The sequence below is a fragment of the Corythoichthys intestinalis genome, chromosome 18 (genome assembly GCF_030265065.1).
Source record: "Corythoichthys intestinalis isolate RoL2023-P3 chromosome 18, ASM3026506v1, whole genome shotgun sequence".
Classification (NCBI taxonomy): Eukaryota; Metazoa; Chordata; class Actinopteri; order Syngnathiformes; family Syngnathidae; genus Corythoichthys; species Corythoichthys intestinalis.
Genome location: NC_080412.1, coordinates 43,612,693 through 43,632,726, shown reverse-complemented (window position 1 = coordinate 43,632,726; position 20,034 = coordinate 43,612,693). Strand labels below are relative to the sequence as shown.

The window sequence follows — 20,034 nt, the reverse complement described above, 5'->3', positions numbered from 1 at the left end:
GACTTAAATTGTTTGGTAAAAGTTGGTTTTCATTTTTCTTTAATTCTCCTTAGGCAAAGGGTTCACTTACTTATTTTTCCTCTTTCTCTAGCTGTGTGCATGCTATCCTCATTAAAATATGAAAGCCTATAAATGTTTGGGTGGTTTTAGTTCAAGCAAACACTGTTTTTTCATCTGTGTGATTTTGAGCAAGATCACATTTGGTGGTGATTTTATGCAGAAATGTGAGAAATTCCAAAAGGTTCAGATACTTTTTCATAACACTGTACATTTCCCCAAACACTTGACATTAAAGAGGTTGTCGATAAGCCTTACAAAATGTACATTTTCAGCAAACCTTTAAACGTCCACTTCAATTCGATACACAGTATGTCAAGTAAAATGTTTCAGTACTTTCCATTTCTATAAGATTTGCACAATTTTGATAGAGCACATCAAATCCTCACAAATACCAATTTGTGACCTTGAACTACTTATTTTAAGCCACTGTTCTTTACCTGAGTGGAATCAAATGAATAATTAACGCTGAAAAAAAAAAGCGTGACCTGCCTGTCACCAATACTGAATTCATGGCTCTCTAAATAATGTCTGGCAGCTGAAATGGGTCTTTGTGACTTTAAGATGTCACTTGGGTGATGTGGTCTATCTATTGTTGATGAGACAAAAGCGCGAGTCAGATTCATATAGGAGTGGCGGGGAATAACTTCTCATATCCTCATATCACAGTTGAGAAGCCGCGCAAGCAGAAACTTCAATAACTTCTTTCTGGACATGGGTGAGTGCACGGAATTTGGATCAACTCCTTTTCATCTATTATTAAAGCAATTTAGGAATGTCGAAATGTAATAATGTCATTTCTGACCTCGGATGTCATGTTGCATTCATGCATTTGAAGATGACCCAAGATCTATTTTGGGAATTTTTCCTTCGTTTTAACATCACCGTTTAATATATTACCTAGTAAGTCGAGAGTTGTCACAGTATTTAGTGGAATTAGTCACTTTTTATGACCAAATACTCAATATTTGGCCATGAATTTTAACTGATTGGCTGCCATTTCATTCGATCGCCTATGGATTGGACGTCCATCAGCGTCAATGGCAGTGACTGAGTTAAACATGAAGTGGGTTGAATTGGACAATATCTTGTTCACCTGCCTTGTACTCATGTTGCTGCTTCTAGTGCTCAGTTACGGTATCGTTGCACGGGGCTTATCGATTGCGCCAGAGGCACGAAAACGAAACTATAAATTCACAATGAGAAAAAAATTAACGAAACAAAAGTAACCTTCAACGCAGACGACAATTTGAAAAGTAGTGGAGGATAAAAAAGTACAGATACCTGCTGTAAACTGAAGTGAAGTAAAAGTAAAAAGTACCACTTTGTATTTGTACACAAGTAAAGTACAGATATACAAAAATGTACTTACAGTGGTATGAAAAAGTAAATGAACCTTTTGGAATTTCTCACATTTCTGCGTGAAATCACCATGAAATGTAATCGGATATTTTTCAAAATCACACAGATGAAAAAAAAAACAGTGTCTGCTTTAATTAAAACCATCCAAACATTTATAGGTTTTCTATTTCAATGAAAATTGCATGCAAACAATGACAGAAGGTAATAAATAAGTTAACCCTCTGCCAAAGGAAACTCAAAGAGCAATTCAAACCAATTTTTACCAAACAATTTAAGTCAGGTGTGTGCCCTTTCATTGATGAGTGGTTTAAAGCTGCCCTGCCCACTATAAAACACACACCTGGTAAGAAATGTCTTGATGAGAAGCATTGTCTGACGTGCATCATGGCTCGGTCAAAAAAGCTGTAAGAAGACCTGCGGTCACGGATTGTTGATTTGTATAAAGCTGGGAAAGGATACAAAACCATCTCTTAAAGTCTGGATGTTCATCAATCGAGAGTCAGAGAAGTTGTCGCAGAATACTCAGAGAGGTAAAAAAGAACCCGCTAAAGACTTACAGAAATCACTGGCACAGTCCAACATCTCTGTGCACACATCACCTATATGCAGGGCCGGCCCAGCCTATACGCAGACTATGCAGCTGCTTAGGGCCTCTGACCACTTGGGGGCCCCCAATCTGGCAATTGTTTAATTTATTTTTGTTTGTTTGTTTACTACAGTTTGCTTTGAGTTTTGACACTTGATTACAAGCTTAAAAAATTATATGTAACACTATGGCCAAGAATGCTGTTCATGGGAGGACTCCACGGAGGAAGCCACTGCTGTCTAGAAAAACATTGTTTCTCGTTTAATGTTCGCAAAAAGGCACTTGGACACTCCACAGAAGTTTTGGCAAACTATTTTGTGGACTGACGAAACCAAAGCTGAATTGTTTGGGAGTAACAAACAACGTCATGTGTGGAGGAAAAATGGAACAGCTCACCAACATCAACACCACATCCTTACCGTGAAGCATGGTGGAAAGAGCATCAATATTTGGGGCTGTTTTGCTACCTTAGGGCCTGGACAACATGCAATCATTCATGGAAGAATGAATGTAAAAGTTTGTCAGGATGTCTTGCAAGAAAACCTGAGGCCGTCTGTCAGACAGTCGAAGCTAAAAAGAGGATGGATGCTGCAACAAGACAATGATCAGAGTACATAGAAGTATATCAACTTCAGGAGAACAAAATACACGTTCTGGAGTGGCCAAGTCAAATTCCAGAATTGAACCCCATTGAGATGCTGTGGCATAACTCTAAAGACAGCGATTCATGCCAGACTTCTCAGGAATCTGACTTACCTACAGCAGTTTTGTAGAGAGGAATGGGCCAAGATTAGTCCTGATTCATGTGCCAGACTGATCTGCAGCTACAGGAAGCTTATGGTTGAAATAATTGCTACCAAAGGGTGCCCCACAAAATATTAAATGTGATGGTTCACTTACTTATTTTCCCCCTTCTGTCATTGTTTGCATACTAACCTCATTAAAATATGAAAACCTATAAATGTTTGGGTGGTTTTAGTTAAAGAAGACACTGTTTTGTCATCTGTGTGATTTTGACAAAGATCAGAACACATTTGATGGTGATTTTATGCAGAAATATGAGAAATTCCAAAATGTTCAGATACTTTTTCACACCACTGTAAGTACAGTCGTTACATTCCACCACTGGTTTTGCGGGTATTTACCGGTCACTTCCTATTGTGACCTGAAAATCAACAGGAAATGACGTGAAATGCCCCAAGATGAACTCATTGTCTGGCATTGGCTGGCACTGACTGTCATAGACGTCCAATGCCTTTGAAGTGGGAGGGATGGAATGAATTAGCTTTTGTTCATTCACTGGCACCCCCCAATTTTAAATGGATTGGACGTCATCTACTAGTGAAATACTCCAATTCATAGAAGAATAAAAATTGCTTGTTTTCTGTTTATTACTTACAGTGGGGAGAACAAGTATTTGATACACTGCCAATGGGAAAACCCATTGGCAGTGTATCAAATACTTGTTCTCCCCACTGTATATCATAAGATCATCGTTATCGTCAGCCTTGTATCGTAAATCGTATAGAGAGTTACCGAGAGGTTCCCACCTCTCGTATTACAGTGGTCCCTCATTTTCTATGGTTAATGGGTAGCAGAACCCACTGCGATAAGGGGAAAAACCGCGACATAGTGGGTTTTTTTTTTTGTGTGTGTGCGTGTGTGTGTTTAATGTATTCCTTCAGAGCATTGGAAATACAGTGTATCACATAAGTGAGTACACCCCTCGCATTTCTGCAGATATTTAAATTTATCCTTTCATGGGACAACACTGACAAAATGACCCTTTGACACAATGAAAAGTAGTCCGTGTGCTTATATAATAGAGTTAATCTATTTTCCACTCAAAATATAGCCATTAATATCTAAACCCCTGGCAACAAAAGTGAGTACACCTATTGGAAACTACATCTCCAAATTGAGTACTGCTTGTCATTTTCCCTCCAAAATGTCATGTGACTCGTTACAGGAGTGCTGTCAGCATTGCTGCAGAGGTTTTAGAGGTGGGAGGGGGTCAGCCTGTTAGTACTCAGTCGGTAGGGACATAACACTACCAACTTTACAGGATGCTCAAATTGTCCCCACCAACTTTTAAGCAGCCTTATATGCATTATATAATGACTTCAGTTACAGTGTATCACAAAAGTGAGTACACCCCTCGCATTTCTCCAGATATTTAAGTTTATCCTTTCATGGGACAACACTGACAAAATGACCCTTTGACACAATGAAAAGTAGTCTGTGTGCAGCTTATATAATAGAGTTCATTTATTTCCCCCTCAAAATAACTCAAAATATAGCCATTAATATCTAAACCCCTGGCAACAAAAGTGAGTCCACCCCTAAGAAACGACATCCCTAAATGTCCAAATTGAGTACTGCTTGTTACTTTCCCTCCAAAATGTCATGTGACTCGTTACAGGAGTGCAGTCAGCATTGCTGCAGAGATTGAAGAGGTGGGGGGGGGGGGGGGTCATTTCCACCACTACGCTTGACTGTAGGCATGACACACTTATCTTTGTACTCCTCACTCGGTCGCCGCCACACGTGCTTGAGACCATCGGAACCAAACAAATTCATCTTCGTCTCATCAGACCATAGGACATGATTCCAGTAATCCATGTGCTTTGTTGACATGTCTTCAGCAAACTATTTACAGGCTTTCTTGTGTGCCGTCTTCAGAAGAGGCTTCCTCCTGGGGTGACAGCCATGCACACCAATTTGATGTAGAGTGCGGCGTATAGGCTGAGCACTAACAGGCTGACCGCCCACCTTTTCAATCTCTGCAGCAATGCTGACAGCACTTTTGTAATGAGTCACATGACATTTTGGAGGGAAAATGACAAGCAGCACTCAATTTGGACGTTTAGGGATGTAGTTTCTAAAGGATGTACTCACTTTTGTTGCCAGTGGTTTAGATATTAATCGCTATATTTTGAGGTATTTTGAGGAGAAAATAAATCAACTCTATTATATAAGATGCATACAGACAACTTTTCATTGTGTCAAAGGGTTATTTTGTCAGTGTTGTCCCATGAAAAGATATACTTAAATATCTGCAGAAATGCGAGGGTTGTACTCGCTTTTGTCATATACTGTAGAAACATATTAGACATGGTTTCCTCCCAAAGTATAATTAAAAAAACAAAAAAACAAAGAAACGCTTATCTATGCTGTATTTGGCGGAAAACATTTGGGTGACTTGAAGTTCCGCTCTGTCACCCAATTTGGCCAAATTTCAAAATTGTCCTATATGCATGTGTGATACATCATTTGAAAGCTTAAAATCTCAATTTTCTGAGGGAAAAAAAATTTTGAACAGGAGGGCAATAAAAAAAAGAAAATTAATTAGGGCTGTCAAAATTATCGTGTTAACGGGTGGTAATTAATTTTTGTAATTAATCATGTTAAAATATTTGACGCAATTAACGCACATGCCTCGCTCAGACAGATTTAAATGACAGTACAGTGAAATTCCCACTTGTTAATTGTGTTTTATGGAGTTTTGCCGCCCTCTGCTGGCGCTTGGGTGCTACTGATTTTATAGGCTTCAGCACCCATGAGCATTGCGTAGGTAATTATTGACATCAACAATGGCGGGCAACTAGTTTATTTTTTGATTGAAAATTTTACAAATTTTATTAAAACGAAAACATTAAGAGGGGTTTTAATATAAAATTCCTATAACTTGTACTAACATTTATCTTTTAAGAACTAAAAGTCTTTCTATCCAGGGATCACTTTAACAGAATGTTAATATTGTTAATGCCATCTTGTTGATTTATTGTTATAATAAACAAATACGGTCCTTATGTACCGTATGTTGAATGTATATATCCACCCTGTGTCTTATCTTTCCATTCGGACAATAATATACAGAAAAATATGGCATATTTTATAGATGGTTTGAATTGCGATTAATTACGATTAATTAATTTTTAAACTGTAATTAACTCGATTAAAATTTTTAATCGTTTGACAGCCCTAAAATAAATAAAACCCCTAAACCCTAACTCAAGGTGAGAGCATAATTAAAGACACCATGATTTTAACAAGATATTATCGCGTACTTACCTTGTTTCCATCCAAAAACTCCTTGTAGCATGTCCCAACGAGTTTCAAGACACAGCTGTAAATGGCCACAGCCGGACTTTTAGGGGATTTTGTAGGTGAAACACGGTAATATAACAAGGGTCGCAATATAGAAGACATCAAGGAGTGGTCAAGATTTTCTTTTTCAAATATTTACCCTTTAAGTTTTTTTTTTCTATTTTTTTCTTTGTTCGGATCGATTATTTATCATCTAAAATGTTGGGGAAAATGCGACTTTAATAACAAAAAAAAATACAATTAAGTGATAGTTATGAGGTAGATATCCGTAACTTATTTACAGACACCATTTTTTTATTGTGACGTAATTTGTTTAAAAGTTTAAAATATGCAAGCGAATAATTTTTTTAAAGTCGTTTTTTTTTTTTTTTTTTTTTTTTTTTAAAGTGAATATCAGGCATCGATTAATGATTCTAAACTAAAAATTATAGACATTGCAAGTAATAAATATAATTACTTACCTTCTTCTTTTTAGGTTGAAACAAAAGCGGTTGTGCGACGTCTGTAAACGGGGGTTTCCAGGGTAAAACGGTCAAATAAAAAATAGTTCGGGGGCTTAATGCGCCATGAATCTGCTATGGCAGCATATAGACATATTGTTTTATCAAACACAACAGTTCTTTTGGCTTTCATGAGGGGTGCAAGAGCAGAAACTGCTTTTTTAGTCTTGTCTGTTTTCCGCCATGTTGAAAAATAGTAAAGATTTTCTAAGGCAAGGGTGGGCAAACTATTCCACAAAGGGCCGCAGTGGGTGCGGATTTTTGTTGCAACCCATTAAGAGGACACCTTTTCACCAATCTGAAGTGCAATCAGTCGATTGCAGTCAGGTGCTTCTCATTTCTGCTGAAACCACATTGGTTAAACTATCTGTGCTGGGTCAGTTGGAACAAAGACCAGGACCCACTGCGGCCCTCGAGGACCGGTTTGCCCACCCCTGCTCTAAGGGAATGACTTTAAATTTGTAATTTCTAACCCATATATGGCTAAAGGAGGTGCCTTTTTTTAGTATTAGATTGCTTGCAGCTTCGGTATTGAAAATATTTGAATTTTAAGTTTTTGAAAATACATTGTATCACAAAGTGAGTACACCCCTCGCATTCTGTAGATATTTAAGTATATCTTTTCATGGGACAACACTGACATAATGACACTGGCATGATGAAAAGTAGTCTGTGTGCAGCTTATACGTATAATAGAGTTCATTTATTTTCCCCTCAAAATAACATGACATTTTGGAGGGAAAATGACAAGCAGTACTCAATTTGGACATTTACGGATGTACGTTTTTTCAAAGGGGTGTACTCACTTTTGTTGCCTGCGGTTTAGATATTCATGGCTATATTTAGAGGGGAAAATAAATGAACTCTATTATATAAGCTGCACACAGACTACTTTTCATTGTGTCAATGTGTCATATTGTCAGTGTTGTCCCATGATAAGATGTACCGTATTGGCCCGAATATAAGACGGCCCTGATTATCAGACGACCCCCTCTTTTTCAAGACTCAAAAAAAGACTTTTTGAACACCAAATTAATTTTTATACAGAAAATAATTACAGTACATCCGAAAGAAATGATTATAACAATATATTTGAGAGAAAAAGCATATTATTTTGCCTCATTCAAATCTTAATATCTGAACATTTAAAAATGTAAACTAAAGTGCAATCACATTCGTAAATGAATTGCTTCTGGTTTTTGAAATGTAAATAAACCGATCTATTGTGATAAAACAACAAAATTGCAATAACTGCATTAACCATCAATGAGAAGTCTAACTGTAACTGTAGGCTTGAAACAAATCAGAATAAGGAAAAACACTGCAATAAAATAATGCGAACTGGTTAAACTTGAGAGTAGCTGAGATCTGTCATGACAGAGCATCTCTTCAATGATATCTGGCGCCATCTAGCATCGTGAATGTGTATAACCTCTAGACCGCGAATATAAGACGACCCCCACTTTTTCCAGTCTTATTACAATGCAAAAAACACCGTCTTATATTCGGGCCAATACGGTACTTTAATATCTGCAGAAATGCGAGGGGTGTACTCACTTTTGTGATACACTGTAGGCCTCCCAACAGAGCGGCCCCGTTTCCCGTCAAGTCTATGAGTGACCTATAAATGCTCCAAAATGAAAATGAAATCACCTATAAATGGCCCAAAATCAATAGGAAGGGACTTAAACTGTAAATCCCCCTAAAGGAAAAGAAAGTGACCGAAAATCAACAGCAATCACCCAAAATGCCCCAAAACTCATTGGTTACCATTGACAGCCATAGAGTGAACATTCGTTCATTCGCTGCCATCCCTCCCAGGACGTCTACAATTGATAAACTCCAATATGCTCACTTATATCGTGAGATTATCATTAGCATTGTATCACAAACCGTATCGTCCCTAGTATTGATAGCTAGCATCCAACAAATATTAGTCTCCACTTTGCTGCCTTGCAGAGTCCAACTGAAGCGTGGGTGCCTGCAGGCATTATCATTACTATTTATATTTTCAATGTCCGCCTGGCCGCTTCCGTCAAACAATCAGACGAGTCGTATTGATGTTTCCCAAGCGCGCTATCCTCATTTGACCTGACCGAGCCGTACCAGTCAGAGAGAGTGGTCTGATATAGCTAGCGACGACCCGGTGACCTCCTCGGTTCAGGTCTTTGTTCGCTTGGCATCACTAGTCATTGTCCCTCAACAAAAACAATGGCGATCTTATATTTAGCGACAATGAGACGCTCTCTGTTCAAGCCTGTGAAGTCAGTCTTTAGCCTGGCGACGTCTGCGACAGAGCGGTTGGACGCCAGCGGCGCGGATGAAATCTTTGCAGGGAGCGTTATTTCGTAGTCGCCCGTAGACAGACACGAGTCGGCAACTCGGGATTTTTCTGGTGGTGGAATACAGGATCAAAAAAGCAGCATGTTTCCGGTCAGACAGCCTTGGCTTTGCAAAGCCTTAGGTGGTTTCCTCTATACCGTTTCTGCTTTGATTTCTTCACATTGTGGGTGTTTGCTACCTGCTTGAGCTGCTTACGCAAGGGAGAATGCGCTCCGCGTTCTTGAAATAAGCAGAGGCTTCTTTGCGTTTGATGGCCCGCCCGTTGCTAGCGTTCCCGCGGGGCGTACGAATCCCGGGCTGAGGCCGTTAGATGTGCTGTGTGGTTCTTTGTGCGGTTTGTGCCGCCTGCGCTCTGATTTATTATGCCCCCTCAGGTTGTTATGATTGCTGTATCCGGTGCTTGGGGGCAGTGCCCTACCCATCTCTGGTGGCCACCTTGCTGTGCTATGCCGGCATGGCTCTGTTTTGTGGCTGCGGGCACGAAGCTTTAACCCAGACCGAAGTCCTGATCGAGACTTACTTCACCCGCAATGAGCAGGACTACGAGGTCGTGGCTTCTTTGTGAGTCTGTTTCTACTTTGCTCTTTCTGACCAGAATAATCGACAACTAAGGATGCAACTAACGATTATTTTTATTATCGAGTAATCCTGTGCTTCTCAATTATTTTCTGTGATGCCCCCCACCCCTAGGAAGACATAAACGTTTCACGACCCTTAACTGTCTGTCGCTAGTGTAAATAGTATTATTTGTCTATAAAGTTATTATGATAAATACACCTTTGCATAACATTGTGTCCTTTTTAATATTAAAGGTAAAAAAAAAATAATAATATGGATCATGGGTGTCCAAACCTGTCCTCAAGGGCCGCTGTGGGTCCTGGTTTTTGTTCCTACCAATCGAGCACAGACAGTTGAACCAATGAAGTTTGTGCTAAAACAAGCAGCACCTGACTGCAATCAACTGATTACACTTGCGGCAGAGGTTGCGCTAGACTTTTTCGTTGTCTGTCATTTTGACTGACAGGGTCATAAAAATCCGGTCATAATCTATTTTTACCCGTCACTTAAATGTTTAAAATGATGATGACATTGTGGTGACCCTTTGTTTGGCATAATTCACCTTCCGTACTTGTGTGTCCATTTGGCCGAGCGCGTTACCGGCTACGACACAGTCACATGACAGACACTTAAGAGCCGCGTGCGTTCAGGTGTAGGTGCACTATCCTATTCCCCTCACTATCCACTCGCGGGGGCCTGCGCTTGTCAGTGACGTTCCTTATTCTCGCTATATGTTTATACAACTTTAACATTTGTTAATAATACGCTCTGCGTGGAGTATCATCCATCGCTTTTCCTTTTTAAATGGGCACTTTTAAGCGAACGCAAGTAACAACAGCAACATTTTTAAACAGGCATTTCACGGGACAGCATTTCCTCGGCCAATTATATAGCTTATATAGCAAGAGCGAGTGGATAGTGAGGGGAAGAGGATAGTGAACCTACACCGGCTTGAATAGAGAGTTCACAGAGAGCAGCAGAGCTACAGCGGCTGGACACAGCAATTCGAGCTAACAAGACTCTTAACATTGCATACCGCTTCAACATATTCAATAGTATTTAGTTTTCATTCATTTTAAATTAATATGTCCGAACAAGCTTAACAGAGAACCCACACCATGACATCACACATCAAGCAGATGAATATGTAACTTTTTCTCCGCACTGACAAAAACAGCTGACTGTGGCCCCAGTAGCTAGGCTACATATGGAACAATGAAATTAACAGTTCACCTGCTGTGGCTTGAACACAGTCTCACACTTTCCTCCTGGTGCGCATGGACTTGAATTGCGTGCCCGCTTGTGCAGTCCCTCTTTTTTCACCTCTTTTATCAACACCATCGTCGTTTTGGGGCTTTTTGAAGAAACTTCGGACACTCAGTTGCCTTGACATTTTTCAGAGTAAGGCCAACGACGTCATGCATCAAGAGAGACAATAGCTAATTAATATGCTCACCCTGTGGTTTGGGGTGTGAATTGCAACCTGTCAAAATGACAGACGGACTTCAGTTTTTTCCGTCACCGCTTTAAAAAATGGATCAACGACGGAAAATATTTGGTTAACGCGACCCCTGCTTGTGAGACACCAAATTGGTGAAAAGATGTCGTCTTGTTTGGTAGGAATGAAATCCAGCACCCACTGTGGCCCTATATGGAATAGTTTGGACACCACTGATATAGATCAAGTTACTATAAAGTACAACTTTATTAACTTAAAGCGGTGGCCATGTGGCAGTTGCTAGCTTGATTTGTCCTGGGACCAAAGGTCACCGGTTCAATTCACGCCTATGACTGCCCACTGCTGAAGTGCCCTTTAAAGACCAAATGTGAAAAAAGGTTGGCCAACCATGTTTTTGAATCATATCAATGGCTAAACAATTATAAGCATATTTTTATTTATTTTTTTTTTTTATCGCAGCCCTTCCAGATTCTTTGTTTAACCCATAGCAATGCCCTTGACAACGAAAATGCTTTTCTTCGACAATCTTCGGAAATTACGTCACACCGAGAACTGCGAGGGAAGTTTATGAAATTACTTCACATTTGGTCTTTAATTTGCCCCAATGGGTTGGCAACACCTTGCATGGCAGCAGCACCATGTGTGCGTGAAAGGGTAAATGTCTGCTAATGTAAAGCACTTTGAGCATTGTAAAAATGTAGATACAGTAAATGCGCTACATAAGTACGCTTTATTGACATTGGTTTTTTTGTCACAGAAAACACTTAAAGCGCATCAATTTGCCTGAAAAAAAAACATAAAAGTTACACTCAAGGTACGTTTTTTGACCATTTGAGACTGAAAAATACATTTTAATCAATCAAGTCAATAACTAATAATGAATTTGAATTGATTAGCAACTTTAACTCATGAGGACAATATGCCAAACAATTTGACGGGGGAACATAAAAGGTATTAGAAAAGGAAAGAAGAACAAACAACAACTAGAAATATATTCACACCATACACTAACGATGAATCATTGTAGTGCTATCGTTAGTTATTGTATTTCCGGTTGACACCATGTTGGGGGCTTGATGACCGAGGAGAAAAGGGGGTGTCAGAAAAAGATACTGATTAGGTTGAGTGGGAAGTACACAAATCGGCAATGTGAGGTGTAGAACACAGTACTGTGTGAATATATGTACAGTGGTATGAAAAAGTATCTCAACCTTTTGGAATTTCTGCATAAAATCTCCATTAAATATGATCTGAGCTCTGTCAAAATCACACAGATGAAAAAACTGTCTGTTTTAACTAATACCATCCAAACATTTATAGGTTTTCATATTTTAATGAGGATAGCAAGCAAACAATGACAGAAGGAGGAAAAATAAGGAAGTAAACCATCACATTTAATATTTTATATTATATATGCTTGTTAAAAGAGTGTTGCTTACTATGAAAATGATACCTACTATGAAAGCAAAAACGAAACTTATTACAGCCCACCTCAGCTGAAAAACAGCGTGAGTTACGACCTTGAAAAACTAGCTGGTACAATGGGGAGTAAAATCAGATAAGACAGTCCACAGAAACCCTTTGTATTATGTTCAAAGAAATAGGTAGAGCACACGAACATGGATACAGTCACAGCACAAATGAATATACAGTAGTATCACAGCAGTTATGTGTTTTATAAGCATGAATAAAATATTCTTTCACAAAAGTCTTACCAAAAAATCAGCACATTTTCCCATCCGGTTGACCTTTGCCCCCCTGTTTTGCAGCGTCCAGTACTTCCAGTACGTCATTTACGGCCTGGCCTCATTTTTCTTCCTCTATGGTATTCTGCTGCTGGCAGAAGGCTTCTACACGACAAGCGCGGTCAAGCAGACCTTTGGGGAATTTCGAAGCACCCATTGCGGCCGATGCCTCAGCTTAACGGTAAGCGCAAGGTCAAAAAAGGACGGAGGGAAACGATATCTTGGGTGATCCCGAACGCTTTGTTTTTAGCATTTAAGGACAAGAATTATGGTTGAAAGCAAACTCGGTGATGCCACATTCATCACGCGGCCACTCGCTACATTCCCGTGACCCTACGTCGGGCTTTTTTTTATTCCCGCAGTTTATCATCGTGACGTATATCTTGGCCTTCATCTGGCTGGCGGTGTTCGCCTTTACTGCGATTCCCGTCTACTTCTTGTTCAACATGGAGCAGACCTGCCACGACGTCAACATCCTGGCTGAAAGCACCCCCAGCATAAATCAGCACAGCTGGATTTGCATGGACGCCAGGCAATACGGTGCGATGCGCTTATAATGACTGACCGCATGCGGACCCGATGAGAATATTAATGCCATTTTGCCAGGCAGTGAATTCATCACGGGGGATTACGTAAATGCGAAACTAGTTGGTAAATTAGTCATGAATTTCTTTTAAGACGACTTCAAGTTTGTTTTTGCCGTTCATTCCAGGTGAATGAACCGAGGATGTGAATGTTTCATAAGGCATTTTTTTGGAAAAATCAGTATTGGTAGAAGATACATCAATAACATCCCGTCTCTATTCAAGGGCTGCTTCCTTGGCATGCAACGCCGGGCAAGTCTTGTGGAATGACCTTGGCATCTATTTGCAAAACGAGCGAAGTGAGTAGATCATTTCCATATTCCATTTTACGCACCCTTTCACCGCAACTTTTTCGCTCGGAATTATTTTTATATGCCGCCTTGCTTGTACAATGCAACAAATGTCCATAGAGTCATTGATCTGTATGGTTACATAATAGAGAGACACACACACACACACACAAAAAAAGTGTCAGAATAAGTACATTTTTATGCATCTGTACTTTTTACTTCACTACATTTTACAGCAGGTATCTGCATAGGCGGAGTTTGACTTTTGGGGCAGAGTGGGCACAACATGTTGATGACCCCAAAACGCAGTGTCAGAAATAAAATTAACTTACAAGAAATTTTAAAATAATAAGTTTACAATGAGCGTTTTTTGTGTCCCATCTTTCTTGAGGGGAATTCTAAATCAGGCTGCTTAGGCAATAGACCCTACTCACATGACGTCACAACCACGCCCCCACGCCATATTGTCCGTCAACTCGTCGTGTTGATGCATTACCGCTACGTAAATTCCTCCTATTATGGCGTGTTTTTCTGCTCGTTAACATTAATAATCAAAATGGTGAAGGCGTGTGTGGCGGTCGGTTGCAATAACAGAGAAGATAGACGGAGAGACTTGAAGTTCTACCGTATTCCGAGAGACCCGGAGAGGAGAGCGAGATGGACTGCTGCAATTCGAGGAGAAAACTGGGCTCCAAACGATTACCACAGATGATGTAGTAGTCATTTTATATCTGGTAAAATGCATTTAATATATATTTAGAGGGTTTTGTGCTGACAACCACAATTAAGATCATTGCGAGGCTAACCGCCGACAACATACCGTTTCAAATTCAAGATGCTTATTTCTTCCACCATCTTTATTTTTTGAATAATATTTAGCTGGTAACAAGTGAAAGAAGCTGGCCTCGTCTACGGATCATCGGTTAAACAGGGGTGTCCAAACTTTTTGCAAAGGGGGCCAGATTTGGTGTGGTAAAAATGTGGGGGGCTACCTGGGCTGATTTACTTAGAACAATACATTTAAAGAAATTTTAGCAAGCCCTTCTGTGTGTCACATTTGCTTTATTATTATTATTTTTAATTCATAATTTCAACAATCTTGCCTTTGTGGCGTTCTCTTTCGACCCTCGGGCTCTTGCGAAATACTGCTGCTGTGAAATTAAATTAGCTTCAAGTTGCTTTAATTTCTCGTTGCGTATCTTCCGCGACTGTCTCTTTGCAAATGAGGCAGACACAGTTGTGTATTTTATTGAAGAAAAAGTCCAATATGCAGCTATCCTTGACGCGTCGCAGTCAACTTTTTTTTTTTATTGATTGTCGCCATTTTAGAAAATCAGAAGTAAAGGGTCACACGGGGTAATGTTGCTTAGAGTGCTGCTCTTAAAGTTTTTCAAAGTTTCTTGAGAATAGGCTGATTTTGTGTGGACAAGATAGTTGTAAATATCAGGGTAGCAGATGTCAGTCAGAGACGGTGAAGACAGCGGGTCGAAAAACATCGATTTAGGCATTAAATATGGATCTGGCGAATGGATAAACTGAAGCTTTTCCACATAACGCCTTTTATGCAACGCATCCAATGAGTTTACAGCGTCAGATAACACCGGGACTTCCATGAATTGCTCTATAAATTGCACGACTAATTGAAACCATTGAGAATAGGGCTTAAAAATGACGGACAATATGGAGGCCGGATACAGCGACACGTCATTTTGTGACGTAGGTGAGTAGGGTCTATAGTTTTCGCCAAGATCGCCATCCATTGAATTTGGTACACCCGTCGGTAGGGTTGTTCCAATCATGTTTTTTTGCTCCCGATCCGATCCCGATCGTTTTAGTTTGAATATCTGCCGATCCCGATATTTCCCGATCCGATTGCTTTTTTTTGCTCCCGATTCAATTCCGATCATTCCCGATAATTTTTCCCGATCATATACATTTTGGCAATGCATTAAGAAAAAAATGAATAAAACTCGGACGAATATATACATTCAACATACAGTACATATGTACTGTATTTGTTTGTTATAACAATAAATCCTCAAGATTGCATTTACATTATTAACATTCTTTCTGTGAGAGGGATCCACGGATAGAAAGACTTGTAATTCTTAAAGGATAAATGTGACTTTGTATATTGTGACTAAATATTGCCATCTAGTGTATTTGTTGAGCTTTCAGTAAATGATACTGTAGCCATTTAACTGTTCTGCCCAAATGCATGATGGGAAGTGCAACCATGACTGCGTAGTGGCACCAATTGATCATGTGTTGGGAAGTAACATAGGGTGTTAAGGAAAAGATCAACCACTACGATTCTTCCCCACATTGCTTCCCACGATATTTCTAATTGTTGAGAGAGGGATTTTAAGGCTTTAGCCAATTAAAAAGAGGCTCCAAAGACTTCTCTCTACTCATTTTACGCTGCCTGTTAGCTCTATATAGGTAAAACGGCGCCATTATAGATTGAGTGGATCATGCAGCGCATGCGTTAATTGCATTAAATATCTTAACATGATTAATTTAAAAAAAATTTTAAAAAATTACCGCCGTTTACGTGATAAATTTGATAGCCCTACTTTAAGCCAAAACTAAAGACTGGATGAATATAAGACATTTTGTCTGTAACGTTAAATACAATTAGAAAACGATTTAATTAAAATTTATATATTTAAAAAAGGCATGTCCGATATTTTTTTGCCGATTCCGATACTTTGAAAATGACGTGATCGGGACATATTTACCCATCGGTGTCGTAACAAAGGCTACTAACAGTAACATAATGCGCCGCCAGGGACTCAAATCCTGCACTGCCAGACGTGTCCCCCTGCTGAAGCCAGTACACGTCCAAGCCCGTCTGCGGTCCGCTAGAGAGATGATCTCTTTGGATGATCCAGAAGAGGACTAGGAGAATATGTTATGGTCAGATGAAACCAAAATAGAACTTTTTGGTAGAAACACAGGTTCTCGTGTTTGGAGGAGAACGAATACTGAGTTGCATCCGAAGAACACCATACACACTGTGAAGCATGGGGGTGGAAACATCATGCTTTGGGGCTGTTTTTCTGCAAAGGGACCAGGATGACTGATCTGTGTAAAGGAAAGAATGAATGGGGCCATGTATCTAGAGATTTTGAGTGAAAATCTCCTTCCATCAGCAAGGCCATTGAAGATGAGACGGGGCTGGGTCTTTCAGCATGACAATGATCCTAAACACACAGCCAGGGCAACAAAGGAGTGGCTTCGTAAGAAACATTTCAAGGTCCTGGAGTGGCCTTGCCAGTCTCCAGATCTCAACCCCATAGAAAACCTATGGAGGGAGTTGAAAGTCCGTGTTCCCCAAGGACAGCCCCAAAACATCACTGCTATAGAGGAGATCTGCATGGAAGAAGGGGCCAAAATACCAGCAACAGTGTGTGAAAAGCTTGTGAAGAGTTACAGAAAACATTTGGCCTCCGTTATTGCCAACAAAGGGTACATAACAAAGTATTGAGATGAACTTTTGGTATTGACCAAATAGTTATTGTCCACCATGATTTGCAAATAAATTCTTTAAAAATCAAACAATGGGATTTTCTGTTTTTTTTCCCCCCACATTCTGTCTCTCATGGTTGAGGTATACCCATGTTGACAATTACAGGCCTCTCTAATATTTTCAAGTGGGAGAACTTGCACAATTAGTGGTTGACTAAATACTTTATTTGCCCCACTGTATATGCTATACAGTACATTTTCGCATTATGAGAAAATAACTTTACTTTTAACTTGTAAATTTTGAAGCAAGTCATTTTTTACTTTTACTTCAGTAAATCTTTTCTTAGATACTTGTGTTTTTACTTAAGTAATTTTTTGCACCTGTATCTGTACTTTTAAAAATGACTACTGTACTTCATCCACCACTGGAATCAGTGTACTTTGTAAATCCTGAAGTTGACTTTATTTATTTATTATTTTTCCTTTCAGTTTCATCTCACCTATGACCTGTATATTGCCACATTTGCTGGTGCTGGAATCACTCTCCTAGCATTGGTAAGTAGGAGTGTGACAATATATCGCGATACACTATTTTTTAAGATATTTCTGCATAACCCCGCAACTGATAAATAACCCGGCATATGAAAAAAACTAACATCAAAAACGAAATCAAAACTTATCATTTTGGAAAAAAGAAAACTAATAGAAACCTAATTAAAACTAAATGAATAAAAGAAAAACAATCCAAGACTAAATGCTCCGCGTTTGGATCTGGCAGCGTACTTAATCAAAAGTTGTACGACTGCAGGCTGTTTTTCCACTCTTCATCGATAACTCTTTTGTTTTGCAGATCCTGTTCTTGGTCGCAACCACCTACAACTACGCAGTTTTGCGGTTCCTAGGCAGGAAAGGTGTGCGCTAAGGCGCATTTTTTCATTCATCCTCCTGGAAACGGCCAATCCGATTCACCTGCTAGTACTGCTCAATAATATTCCTCACCACCGTGTCTTGTTTGGGAGCAACTCAGAAAGAGAGATGAAGATTCCCGACCTCTCGGATGATTCTCTCGGCTCTGCGGCTCATTTCTATTTTCGGTGACGTTCGGTGCCAGTGATGTTGTGATGTGCGGCCTTTCAGGAATAATATAAACAGCTCTCCTTGCAAAGTGCAATTTACCCCTTGTACGGAGCTGGGTGCCAGGGTAGAAAAAAATATATTTTTCTTTGCTGAATAAACTGTACCCACAGATTGCTAAACTGTGGTTACAGTTTACTTATCTGTACCAACAGTTTGCTAATCCGTAAACTCAAATTACCAAATTGTGGGAACAGTTTACTAATCTGTACTCACAGATTACTAAATTATGGGGAGGGAGATTTTAGATACTGGTAATTAAAAGGAAGGGACTAGAGAAAGATATTAATTGAAAACAAAGATTACTAAACTGTGGGAACGGTTTACTAATCTGTACCTGCAGATGACTAAACTGTGGATACATACTGTTAAATTGTACCCACAGTTTGCCAATCTGTAACCACAAATTACTAAACTGTGGGAACAGTTTACTAACCTGTACCCACAGATTACTAAACTGTGAGTTCAGATTGGTAATCTGTAACCACAATTTGCTCATCTGTAAACACAAATTACTAAACTGTGGGAACAGTTTATTGATCTGTACCCACAGATTACTAAACTGTGGGTACATATTGTTAAACTGTACCCACAGATTACTAAACTATGGGTACATATTGTTAAACTGTACCCACAGTTTACTAATATGTAACTGCAAATGACTAAACTGGGGGGGGGGTTGCTAATCTGTACCCACAGTTTGCTATTCTGTAACCAGAAATTATTCAACTATGGTAACAGTTTACTAATCTGTACCCACAGATTACTAAACTGCAGGTGTACCCACAATTTGCTAATCTGTAACCACAAATTACGAAACTGTGGGAACAGTTTACTTATCTGTACCCGCAGATTACTAAACTGTGGGTAAATATTGTTAAACTGTACCCACAGTTTACTAATCTGTAGCCATAAATTGCTCAACTACGGGAACAGTTTACTAATCTGTACTCACAGATTACTAAACAGTGGGTACATATTGATCAACTGTACCCACAGATTACTAAACTGGGGAGGGAGATTTTAGCTATTGGACCAGTTCTAGGTTCAGGGAGTGGTAATTAAAATGAAAGAACTAGAGATAGATATGAATTGAAAACAAAGATTACTAAACTATGGGAACGGTTTACTAATCTGTACCTGCAGATTACTAAATTATGGATATATATTGTTAAACTGTACCCACAGTTTGCCAATCTGTAACCACAAATTACTAAACTGTGGGAACGGTTTACTAACCTGTACCCACAGATTACTAAACTGTGGTTACATATTGGTAAACTGGACCTGTAGATTACTAAATTGTGGATAGATTGTTAAAGTGTACCCACTGTTTGCTAAACGGTAACCACTATTAATAAACTGTGGGAACAGTTTACTAATCTGTACCCACATATCACTGAACTGTGGGTAAATATTGGTAAACTGTATCCACTGGTTACTAAACTGTGGATACAGATTGTTAAACTGTACCCACAGTTTACTAATCTGTAATCAGAAATTGCTAAACTGGGGGAACAGTTTACTAATCTGTACCCACAGATTACAAAACTGTGGCTCCATATTGATAAACTGTACCCACAGATTACTAAACTATGGGTACATATTGTTAAACTGTACCCACAGTTTACCAATATGTAACCACAAATTACTAAACTTTGGGGGGAAAATTGCTAATCTGTACCCACAGTTTGCTCATCTGTAACCTCAAATTACTAAAACTGTGGTTCCAGTTTAGTAATCAGTACCCACAGTTTGCTAATCTGTAACCGCAAATTACTAAACTGTGAACAGTTTGGTAATATGTACCCACAGATTACAAAACCGCGGGTACA

General features: G+C 39.4%; 2 protein-coding genes across 3 annotated transcripts in view; one reads left to right on the top strand and one right to left on the bottom strand.

Annotated features, from left to right (window-relative positions):
- The window catches only part of cchcr1 (coiled-coil alpha-helical rod protein 1), a 172,116-nt gene that overhangs the window by 116,250 nt on the left and 35,832 nt on the right, over window positions 1-20,034 (bottom strand). The window lies entirely within an intron of this gene.
- plp1b (proteolipid protein 1b) lies at window positions 640-18,300 on the top strand. Of its 2 annotated transcripts, none has more exons than XM_057821762.1 (7): window positions 640-775; window positions 9,333-9,519; window positions 12,745-12,901; window positions 13,083-13,260; window positions 13,530-13,603; window positions 17,555-17,620; window positions 17,916-18,299. In XM_057821762.1, the coding sequence occupies exons 1-7, from the start codon at window positions 772-774 to the stop codon at window positions 17,985-17,987; spliced, it is 738 nt and encodes a 245-aa protein (XP_057677745.1). In that variant the 5' UTR covers window positions 640-771; the 3' UTR covers window positions 17,988-18,299. The 2 variants fall into 2 exon arrangements, with proteins under 2 accessions (XP_057677745.1, XP_057677744.1); XM_057821761.1 differs by lacking the exon at window positions 640-775 and adding an exon at window positions 8,893-9,079 and having other exon boundaries at window positions 17,916-18,300.

Coding starts and splice junctions, on each gene's coding strand:
- plp1b (XM_057821761.1), top strand. CDS start 9,040: ATGTTTCCGGTCAGACAGCCTTGGCTTTGCAAAGCCTTAG. Junction 9,520..12,744: donor TACGAGGTCGTGGCTTCTTT/GTGAGTCTGTTT, acceptor CCTGTTTTGCAG/CGTCCAGTACTTCCAGTACG. Junction 12,902..13,082: donor GCCGATGCCTCAGCTTAACG/GTAAGCGCAAGG, acceptor TTATTCCCGCAG/TTTATCATCGTGACGTATAT.